This window comes from Branchiostoma lanceolatum, chromosome 1, assembly GCF_035083965.1.
Source record: "Branchiostoma lanceolatum isolate klBraLanc5 chromosome 1, klBraLanc5.hap2, whole genome shotgun sequence".
Classification (NCBI taxonomy): domain Eukaryota; kingdom Metazoa; phylum Chordata; class Leptocardii; order Amphioxiformes; family Branchiostomatidae; genus Branchiostoma; species Branchiostoma lanceolatum.
The window spans coordinates 19745890-19757541 of NC_089722.1; the positions used below are offsets into that span (position 1 = coordinate 19745890).

The following is an 11652-nucleotide window of genomic DNA, read 5'->3' on the forward strand; positions in this document are numbered from 1 at the left end:
TCATTTTTGTATGGTGTATATTATTTATTCAACATCAACAAACCGTTTTAACTGTACATGGTATATACATGTATGTTCTCCTTCCTTTTTTTTTATTTCACCGCCCCCCTCCGCAAAGGCCGGGCCAAAGTTCGAGATATTACATGCATAACTTATTCATTGTCTGCGCCTTGCATTCATACAACATAGAACATTCTCCATACCCGGGCTCTAACGGTGGGCTGCTCGCTTCTAGTCCTGTGTACATTTTCTCGGTGTAAAATTTATCGCAGGAAATTTAAGTGAAGAGTTGTGTCACTGTTGTACTGATCGGATGAGGAGAGTGGACTGTAGGCATGCCCGCAGCCAATAGCAAGCGTCATGTCACAGATGTGACGGCACTAGGCTTACAGAAGCGGTACCTACCCAGGAAACACTACGTGAGTATAACCGTTGTCCTCACTGCTATCCATATATCAGATTAGTTCTTTAAAGCAATACTACTAACTGACATGTATGTACAAGTTATCATACATTATTGTACCTGTAACAACTGTCGCGCAATAAAATTCTTCTTATTATTATTACAAGCACTTCGATAGAATGCATCCTACAAGGTCGTGTTTGTGTATATTCCGTCTATTGTTACCTTCGCAAAGAAGGTTATGTTTTCGGTAGCGTTTGTATGTGTGCGTGTATTTGTGTGTGTGTGTGGATTAGCAGCATAACTCGAGAAGGCCTGGAAGGATCGTCTTGACATTTGGAATCTGGTAGGTCTTGATGAGACTTCGCAATGATTAGATGACGGCCCCCCTAGCGGCTTGTTACGGTATAACAACCAAAATTGGATCCGTGTGACCCGTGATGTTATAATTGAAATATGATACAATATGTTAATGCATGCTTTAAAGGACAACAAAACACACCAAGCGCAAACAAATTTGTACTTTATCTGTGAAATTCGTTGAGCGATCTGTCAAATCTATCGTCGCTCAGCGGTTGCAGTGAAGTCGCAGCCACTAGTGGAAATGGGCTGTCAGGTCTCGGTCACGATTTTAATGTCTCACTGGACCCGCGGCACGTTGGCGACCTCGCTGCGTCCTAAATTAGAGTTGTCGTACCCTTGACTTTATAATGGGAATATCATGCAAAACGTACAAGTATGACTAAAAGAATACAAAACACACAAAGCGTAAAAAGATTCGTTATCATCGATGAAATTCGTTGAGCGCGCTGTCAAATCGCTCGGTCGCAGCGAGGTCGCCAACGTGCCGCGGGACTTTCTAGTGAGAGGGGGGCTTTAGGATTTCCATCTGGCTGTGACAGAGCCAACCGACGACAATGATCCAAGACAGCCTTAAGGGAGCAAGACGACATCTGAGAGCTCGACTATCAGTCCAAGAATTATGTTCCCAGTTTGCAATCGTACGATAAATCTCCAAGCAGATCTACACGGTGCACCGAAAATCGTATATGGTGCACCGTGTAGATCTGCTTAGATTATCGTACAATGATCCAAAGACGATCGTGACCGGACCTTAAGGGGGAGGGGGGAGTCTTCAAACACCGCTTATTTTTCAGGGAATAAATCTAAATTTCGTCATTTGTTTTAGCCAGAATAAGTGCAATAAGAAGGTGAGCTCATCTAGGAGAAGGTCGGCTGACACACATTTTCAACATCTTAAAAAAAAATTGTGTCATTTTCCTACCAAGTGATGTAAAATAGATTGTTCACTTATTACAGAAGCTAATCTAGCTAACCGATTTCATGTTTTATGACGTCAAAAACACAGAGAAACATGCAGCAAATGTTCTTTTTCACGTTAAGAATTAGTTTTATAAATCTTAAAAACATCATTTTCTGATTTTCCTACCAAGTGATGTAAAAATCTATTGGTCACTTATTACAGAAGCCAAGGAGGACCTCCTTGCAGAAGCTGATCAGACTAACCGAGTTACTGTTTTTATGTCAGAAACACCGAGAAACATATAAGAAATTTTATCTTTCAACAATTAGTCTGGTTGCAATGTAGAACGTGTTGTGAAGGTACGGACGAATTTAGGCGTGGGTGTTTAGTACTGCGGGGGCGGGGATAGCAACGCACACCAAAACAAAACAGGCAAATAAACCAACAAATAAACAAACAAAAGAATCATTGTAAAAACTACACAATATGTTGAAGATTTTTTATCTAGTTCAGACGGCAACAGAGACAATGAAAATTCTATTTATAAAAGTCTGACAAACAAAAAGACAAGTCATATTGTAAAGCGTACTCAATACGTTTAAGGTTTTCAATTATTTCATGTTGCAACAGTAACAGAAACCAATGAAAAATTATATTTGCAAAAATGTAATATAAATGTTTTGAAAGCATATTCCTTATGTAATATCTTCACTTCCTGTCCCCTGTCCAAGAATGACCGTATATTGTCTGCGGCTGAATATTAAAATTCATATGCTGACCACCAGGACTTCATGTGGACATGTGTCGTTTGTTTGGTGGTGGGCTGTTTCTGTTGTTTTGATTTTAGTCGTTTTTTGGTTGTTTGTTAGTTTTGTTGATTGGTGGTTGGTTGTATGGTGGGTTGGTGTGCCGGTCAGTTCGTGCGGATCAGCTGTGCTTGAGCAGAGAAAAGACAATGTTTATATGTCTATATGTCTCATAATGTCTATATGTCTCATAATTACCTCAGTGAAACGAGAGGTATCGCTTTTGGTGATTGTTTGTCTTTTTATTGTTTCCACATTTATTTCCATATGGTAGGCACGTCTGGTACTGACAGGAAGCTAGGTCAAGGGTCCCAGAATAGTTATCAAAGGTTGTCTTATTTTCTGTCTTCAATTTGCTGCTATATGTATGTTTTTTGCCCTAGGCCATGTTGATTTGATTATATGGATGACATCCTCTGGGAATCCCAAAACTGATGCGAGTGTGCGAATACAAACGTTGAAAAAAAGTGCCTTCATTATGAAATCTACGTGATAAGGAAGGTTGAACAAATGACTAAACACACAGAGAACAGTATGCCACATCATAGATTCTTCATTTTTGGTCTTTCATGTCCATTTCTTTGAGTTTGGCATTCTAGACATTAGTATCTGTTTTCCGAAATACCTTTTTGCAATTAACAGCATGTATTTACCCATTTTGTAGCTGCGTTGCGCGAATTACAGTATGGTAGAATTTTTTTCCGAAATGGACGAAGATTAAAGCGCGCTCGGTTGTCATCCATATAATCAAATCAACATGGCCTTATGGGAGTCAATGGGACAATACATAGCCAGAATCAGAAACTCACAATAATGAATAGATCAAGAAATTTACAGAAACTCTTACACATCGTATGACATCATCGATCTCTTGTTTGTACCTGTGACATCCAGGCTTACGTACTGAGAGTCACGTGGTCTGAGGGAAGTGAACACGTGATCTATCGGCGATTTTCCGTTGTACACGATTTCCACGTAAGTAAAAACAAACCAACAGACACGCCAAAAATAGTTACTCAAGCAACTGGATACAATTTTGAAACAGTCAGACGTTTTAGACAGCATCCGCTGTTTTTCGTCAGTGACTAAGATCTGGCGCGTTATCCCAAGTGCCTGAAAGTTCGACGCGTAGACCTCCTTTCCTGTTAAAACAAACAGACATTTATTTCATAGAAGTTCATATCAGTTGACCCCCTGTCACACACTCAGGACCTTAACACGACGCTGGGTTGGGAGTAGTCTGGAATCTGTCCTATTCTAGTTCGCTCCTCTGATTGCATCAAATCAGAATATGACCCTCCAGATTTTTCAAAATGTATAGTTGGCTGACGTTGATGACTCTTGAATACTAGTAGGCATTCTCGCCGACCAACTCCCAACCATTGATGACCTTACCTACGACTAACTCCCAACCACAGTCTGGAGAATGTCGGGGGGTCATGGTCGGCTATGTGTGACAGGTTAACACTGTGCTGAAGTGCAGCCTCTGTGGCGTCTTTTGACTTAGTAATGCACTGTGTGTCATATGTCAAAGTTACCTTTCCAAATTTGAAGTCGCAAGCCCCTGTTCATCCTTAACGTATTGGCAGGAGCCTTCCGACTTAAAATTAGTAAAGCTTATATTCGTAACAGGACTATTAAGGCCTAATTACTTCATAATGTCATTTCAGAATGAGCTGGAAGAAATGTTCCCATTGGAGGCTGGTGTCATCGATGAAAAGGAACGTATCCTTCCGCGTCTGCCTGGTAAGTAGTGCCAAATCGTGCACAGTTCGACATGAATTCATAAATATATATTCATATATTAATATGTTTATACTGTATATAGAACGGAATATAAGGTACTTTGAATGGGATATATATACATGCATATTGAATAAGATATCAGGTCAAGGAACGTCTATTAATCATGAGTATATGTATGAGTGCGTGTGTGTGTGTGTGTGTGTGTGTGTGGGTGGGTGTATTGTGTTGGGCGGGTGTGTGGGTGTGTGTTTGGGTGCGCACGCTTGTGCGGGTGGGTGGGTTTTGGGTGGGTGGGTGGGTGGTTGTATGTATGATGTATGTATGTATGTATGTATGTACTGGTACAAAGATACAGCCAGGTCCTGACGTGCTATTGATGTGATCATGCTTCTGTAGGAAGAATCCTTTTAGGCAGAACACGGACACAGAAAATCGCAGAGAAGCGTCTTCTTCACGTGGGGAAATTCTGCAGGGTAAGAACAGATTTTACTGCATTGTACCTTTGGGCCACGGTACTGATGTCTTTTGTTTGATTTGCATGTACGGTTAACCGTTTTTAGTGTAACACACCAATTGTGTACAGTACGAACAAGCTGCATGAGGTTGGACTCAGTCTGTAAGATTTGATTCAATCATAACGGGATGAACCCATAATACGTGCACTGTGATTTTTTTAAGGTGCTCGAAATGTGGCTCCTCTCAAACACGGGGCCTCCGGCTTTACGTCACTCCCTAGTGGACGTCTCTAGCCGAAGCTTGATACTCATTTTCACCTAACTCGAGTGATAGAAATAGGTGTAAAGTGCATTTCCCAAGAGCACAACATTGGAACCTCCTAGGTATTCGAACCCGGTACGTAGTGTGTTGGGTGAGCGACAACAATCGGGATTCGAACTCGCGACCTCTTGGTCCAATGCAGAATAAATCACCCCTTGACCACGGGACCTCGCTACAGTGTCTTCTTTCTCCCCACATTATAGGAACTGATCGCCCTCCCACCGAGGATATCAAGATGCAAATTCGTCCTGCGGTTCTTCGAAGCCAAAAGAGAAGACATCAATCCGCCCTCAGAAGAGTGAGTCAATGTTTATACCTTGCAAAAAGTCATTAGCATAGATACGTTTATTTTTGGGCGTCATGTTTTCTTTTGGGACAAAGCATCACGGGAAAGTAAGAATATTTGACTTTGACCTTTACCCTTATTTCATCTATGGAAACGCATTTCTTTTTTAAGCTCTTAGACAGTGCTTTGTACTCCGTAAAGCAATACTCAAGAAGTGAGAAAAATGGTTAACAGTTACCATTCTAAAGGAGATCGCTAAGCTTGATAGAAAACAAATATTTAAGATCAGTTCAAACGTATTTTTCAAGGATTACACTTAAAGTATGCTTATATGTTATGAATTGCCACTCTCTAATTTACTTTTTGTAATATTTACCAGAGTTAGAATATCATCTTCATACTACATTTACCGTTTTATTTTCGTAAAGCGTACGTTAAGTGGCACTCATGTAAGCAACCTTTAAAGTACACAGTCATGTACTTTTCTCTCTCTGTAGAGCACTGAAAAAGCCGGCCCTTAACTTGGCCCGCCTGTCAAAGTGTCAATCAAAACAGCAAGAAATCGTGGCTGCAGCTGAGACCACTGAAAATACGGACCCACCGACGCCCATCGAAGTGTCCAGCCCGCTAGCCCTGGAACCCTACAGGACCATCGCTGCGTACGAGCGCCGGGGAGACAACGAAATCAGCTTCGAGGCCGGCCTGCAAATAGATGTGATGGAAAAGAGTCGGAACGGTACATGTTTGATATGATATTTTTTGTACTTCCATATCACACAAATCCACAGCAACACTGTAGTGGAATTTTAGATTGAGAGCATTGTTGACAATACGGGTCGACGGAAGGCCTTTCAGTACCTCGGAGAGACTTTAACCTTCTCTCTGCTAAGTAGCCTTTTGGCATCGAATTTGTATTGTTTATGGGGTTAAACAGCGGCATAAAGGTTAACCACAAATCACTGTGCAACGTTTACCTCCCTTTTCAGGCGATTTTGTTGACATGAATTCTAAACGCTTACACCGTTGTTTTGTACAGGATGGTGGTTTATTTGCATAGATGACGACCAAGGCTGGGCGCCTGCGTCATACTTGGAACCGCTCACTCTGTCCGTGGGGACCGAACAAGAGGGGAAGGCAGGGAACGGTGAGTAGTAGATACTGATAAAACAGGAGCATGTCATTGAGGAGTGAGATGCAGCTAGCCTTTTTTTTTGTTTTCAATACACCGTAGGTGTGACAGGGTCCCTTCGTTTATTACAATGGTTTGAAATAGATGATATTGTAGTGAAAAAATTTTGATTCAACAACAGCAGCAAGAAACCTTTGCCGTCGTGGCATATCTCTCGACCACAGTAAAAGGCTGAATACAAAGAGAAATCATTCATTTTTCTTTGTTTCAAATAAGCATGCATGCAAACTAGCACATGAGTAAAGAAATACTACATAAGGTGTTATTCTTTTGAAAAAATAAACACTCTAGTTGACATGTGATGTTTTCCGATCTAGGTAAGAAGTATATAGCGACCCATGAGTATCGTGCGCAAGAGGAGGATGAACTAGACTTGGACAAAGGCACTGTTGTGGAGCTACTGACGGAATATCAGGATGGCTGGTGGCTAGTCAGGTATTTTCCCATCATTACCTTCGCCTAGAGGGTTCTGTTTCGGTCAGCGTTTGTGTGTGTGTGTCCTTCCTACCTTCAGTCTGTCAACGCAATAACTCAGGAATGCCTAAATGGACTGTCTTTATACTTAGTAGGTGGGTAGGCCTTCTTAAGACCTCGAAATGATTTGATTATGGGCCCCCTAGCGGCTTGCTATGGTACTGCAGGAGAACTTTCGGTTTTGATATCTCGTGTTCTGGACACGCTATGCCTATGGTCGTGATATTTTAGTGGCAGATAGCTATTGGGAGGGAGAGTAAGTCATGTACGTTTGGGAACTCTATGGCTAGTTTATTTATGAACTAGTTCCCGCCAGATTGTGCTCTCGCGAGGTCTCTTTTACCTTTTTAAGGCAATGTTTTGTTTAATTGTGTCTTACAGAAAATTTCCTTGCACTTTCATAATACAAGGAGTTGTTTCGAGGTTAAATAACTGTCGCTGCTGCAGCGGGAAGAATGTGGTCCCAAACGTGACTAAGCTTATATCCCCCCTCACCACGGTTCATAACTGGAGTAGATTTTCTGATCCATACAGCCTCCTTAATACAGCTAGTCCACATGCTGGCCTCTCTGTTTATCACCTTGGCCGGTCCGCGGTCCGAGTCTTTTACACAGTCGTTGAACAATGTATGTAACATGGTATTTTACAAAGCTACAAACAGGACATTCATGATTGGGGATTGCTGTATCGCATGTTCTGATGCCATAATGCCCATATTTACCTTCGCCGAGAAGGTTATGTTTTGCACAGCGTTCGTGTTGTGTGTGTGTGTGTCTGTGAATGAATGAATGAATGAATGTGTCTGTGTGTGTGTGTCTGTGAACACGATAACTCAAGAATGCCTAAATGGATTGACTTCATATTTTCTAGGTGGGTAGGTCATGGTAAGACCTCGAAATGATTTGATTTTGTGCCCCCTAGCAACCTTCTATAGTATTGCAGCGGAACTTCCGTTTTTGATATCTCGTGTTCTAAACATGCTATGGTCATGATATTTGAGTGGTAGATAACTCTTGTTTATCATACATTTTCCCGCGGTAGGTACAACGGTAAGGAGGGTTACACGCCCTGTGTGTTCCTGACGCCCCTAGCGGATCCCATCATTAATGTTAAGGTGTGGAAGAACCCGAACCGTCTGTCTCTGGCGCAGGGGGAGAAACAGGCTCTACTGTCGGAGACGCCAAACCTGTCAGCTGGGACCCCCATACAGCCAATAAGGTCTGTCAACTATCGCTTATAATCAATCAATCAATCAATCAATCGATCGACCAACCAACCAACCAACCAACCAACCAACCAATCAATCAATCAATTAATCAATTAATCGATATTTTTCTATTTTTCTTACACATGTCTGAATCATGTTGACTTGACATTCATGGAAGAAAAGAACTTGCAATTGATAGAAATGTTTTAAGATTCATAGACATTGAGATGTGGAATAATGAGCTTGAATTCGAAATGTTTACGGATATTCACTATAAAATATAGTGCGGTGTTACTATCACTACACTAGGACTATAAACTGTGAATCATGAAATGTTCACGGTGGTTTAGGTTTTGCTGCTTTCGTAGTGCCCACCGCGAAAATATGCATTTTCAGTGTATTGCTACTGTGATACAGAATTGTTTCAACAGCGAACTTAAAACACCGCGAAAATCCCATTTTACCGCGAAGGCAAGTCCCCGCGAAAACAAATGAATTCAAACATTTACAGAAAGGGCTACTAGAATATTCTTCAACCAGTCACTTTTGAAAGGTAACAAAACACGTACCTCCAATTTTTCGAAGTCCACTGTACGTCTTGATCACGGAGCATTTTACAGAAAGGTCTTATAAAAGCTATATGCAATGTCATGATTTCTTTTCTTGGCCACGCCTAAGAGGCGAGTCAAATTGTATACTATCGTTTAAACTTTCCATAGGTCAACCTTCTACGGTCTGGAAGGATTACGTCATCAGTTGAGCGTTCTTACCCAGAATTCCACGGAGAACAACAGCACGACGGAAGAAGAACAGCCGAACACAGACCCTTCCGACGACTCTTTCGAGAGTGACTGGGGAGACGACTTCGGTAGGGAACCACAGCCAAACACACACAGTTTCAGTTTATTCGATTAAAAATACATCGTAGCCCTTGGGGCTAAATTGCGTATTTCATAACAATTAAAAATCAGTCGGAATCACAAGTACTGTCCTTAAAATCAACATCAGCGGAACAAATTCTATACAAATATACATTACAATAGACTATATCTTACAGCTGATCTGTAATCTCCAAGCAGATCTAAGGGTGACAAAGACCGTATCCAACCCTTGGGTGGCTATGTAAACTCCTTTTGCCAGATACTGTTTCTGCCACTTTAGATCTGCGTGGAGATTAGCTGATCGGATCTAAACATTAAAAACTAAACTGCTGGTATAATCGTTAAGAAACTATATACATCTTACAATAACCTTGAAAATAAATAACACTGATGCTTTGGAAACCACTGAGGGCAACACCCTTCGACTGTAACTAAATGTGCCTAGAATTATTTTCCTATTAACATAGAAGTTAAAGATTTGTTAATAAGGAGGGAAAAGCTTGGAAAATCGTCGGAGTAGTACAAATTTAGGAACTTCGGGCTGCAAAATTTCACTTCTCTTTTAACTCTTTAATGATAGCGTGTGTGTTTTACCGGAAAAAAACAAACTTAATCTCTTCGGCGAGAGTGTCGAGAGAACTTTCTTTCATTGTTGGACTTGTCTTCGCCAGACGCCACGGACTCGGAGTCGGCCGAGCCGGAGCAGTACCGCGCCATCGCCGCCTACCAGTCCATGGACGACACGGAGATCAGTCTGGAGGCAGGGGACACTGTCGACGTCATCAAGAAAAACGAAAACGGTAGCACTTCTATTCCAGATTTGATTATAGCATAAAGTCTTTACCCTTGCAGATGTAATGCTACAGGCAATATTGTTGGTGATCTAGAAGGCATGAAAACTACTATAAAAAATGTTTTGTATTATCTTTGTGTTTATCAGGTTGGTGGTATGTGACGTGTAAGGGTCAGTCTGGCTGGGCTCCGGCCTCTTACCTGGAACCAGTGGACCACTGCCCGGAAAAGGACGAAATAGCCCTCGGAGAAGGTACCTAGTATTCATTGTCTTGCCATGTACTAGTATGTCAATATCGTTTTACTGTATCAACTGCAGTCTGAAGACAAATCGGTAGATGGCGTGCGTGACTGTACGATCCTGACTTTTGTTTTGTTGAAACATGACCATAGGCGAGCGGTACATCAGCAAGTTTGACTACCACGCCGAGAACGAAGACGAGGTGGATTTCGAGCGGGGAGAGACCCTGGTGGTCCTCAGGAAATATCTGGACGGCTGGTGGCTCGTCAAGTAAGTTGCTCATTTTAGTAAAAGAATGAAAGAAGGGGGGAAGGAAATTCTGAACGTGACATCATATATTGATAGGTATAAAGGAATGATTGATTGAGTGCTAACGTTCAACGTTCTATTCCTACACTTAATTTTCGGTTTTATGATTCTCAACAAATTTCATCAACGAGACAATCAATGTTCAATCATTTGTATAGTTGAAAAATACATATTCATCCGTAACCATGGTAGCTATTCTGTATGATTTCAGATTTAATGACAAGGAAGGATTCGCACCATCCACCTACCTGGCGAAAGAAGACGTAGGGCAGAGTCTAGAGTATCCTTACGGAGGGCCTGCGGTGAGATATGTATAAATAACTATGAACCGTAATGAGGGGTTTGGGACCGCATTCTTCACACTGCAGCAGCGACACCTAGCTGCAGTGCGAAGTGGAACTGTTAGTATTGCCCAGATGAAGCTGTTAGACGGTCACAGAAACGTTGGCAGGAGATTATGTACTGGTTATGTTTAAAGAACTTTGTTGTGCAATGATTAACCGACCTGCCCAAACTATTCATGATCACTAGTACATACCATTTAGTTTTAGGTTTATTTCTATGTATCAGTAATTAGCAGTTTTACATCCTGTTTCTGAAAAAAGAGACAATTTGAAGTACAAAATTAAGAATAACCTGCTAGATAACAAGACTGTCAAAGTCTTAGCATCTACTTCCTATAATGAATACTGCTCTAAGTTACATTTTCTTTGTCATGTAAGGAGGGAACAAATGCACAGACGAGTGACGAGGAAACACAGATTGCAGAGAAAGCTCCGCCGCCAAGACGGTAATAGATAACTTTTATACATTACATGTTGTGACTGGCGCTAACATTAACGGTGTCAAGCCAGATTTCTTCCCCTGCAAAATATCTGCCCCATCATGTCATGATTTTTATAGTGAGATTTTATTGATACTTTGTAGGGCTTAGACCTCATGAAAAAGAGGTTTTGTGTCTCAGTGACCAAGCGACCTTTGCTAATATAACTCATGACCCTAACACTAACCCTTTCTTAACTCTACGCACGCAAATAACCTACGGAGCAAAAATCGGGCGGAGCAGAAATTTGACGCGACACCGGCCTAGCCGTGCCATTCTACTCATTCTGACCCCGTTCACACTCATTTTTTTCAATCGCGATTGAAGTATAATCGCGATTGTTCGATCCGATCGCGATTGAACGCAAAGAAACTTTTGCGTTCACACTGCTTTTCGCCAAGTGGATTAAAGTACGCCGTGATCCGATCGCGATTGAAGCATGATTGAAGCATGC

The 11652-nt window shown here is 41.6% G+C and overlaps 1 protein-coding gene and 1 long non-coding RNA gene across 2 annotated transcripts; both read left to right on the forward strand.

Annotated features, from left to right (window-relative positions):
- The first annotated feature begins 335 nt into the window (after nucleotides 1–335).
- LOC136446359 (putative neutrophil cytosol factor 1C) lies at nucleotides 336–9868 on the forward strand. The gene is made up of 10 exons (XM_066444740.1): nucleotides 336–419; nucleotides 4144–4219; nucleotides 4631–4692; nucleotides 5200–5294; nucleotides 5780–6018; nucleotides 6319–6426; nucleotides 6789–6906; nucleotides 7987–8163; nucleotides 8872–9020; nucleotides 9705–9868. Exons 1-10 carry the CDS (start codon nucleotides 336–338, stop codon nucleotides 9866–9868), a joined length of 1272 nt encoding a protein of 423 aa, XP_066300837.1.
- Nucleotides 9869–9979: 111 nt separating this feature from the next.
- Nucleotides 9980–10763, forward strand: LOC136428009 (uncharacterized). The gene is made up of 3 exons (XR_010754561.1): nucleotides 9980–10078; nucleotides 10219–10336; nucleotides 10587–10763. It is a non-coding gene; the product is annotated as an uncharacterized lncRNA (long non-coding RNA).
- The last annotated feature ends 889 nt before the right edge of the window (nucleotides 10764–11652 follow it).

Excerpts from the sequence above, each read along its gene's own strand:
- LOC136446359 (XM_066444740.1), top strand. The coding sequence starts at position 336 with ATGCCCGCAGCCAATAGCAAGCGTCATGTCACAGATGTGACGGCACTA. Across the intron at positions 6,427-6,788 it reads AGAGGGGAAGGCAGGGAACG|GTAAGAAGTATATAGCGACC; the intron begins GTGAGTAGTAGA and ends TTTCCGATCTAG. Across the intron at positions 9,021-9,704 it reads TGACTGGGGAGACGACTTCG|ACGCCACGGACTCGGAGTCG; the intron begins GTAGGGAACCAC and ends TGTCTTCGCCAG.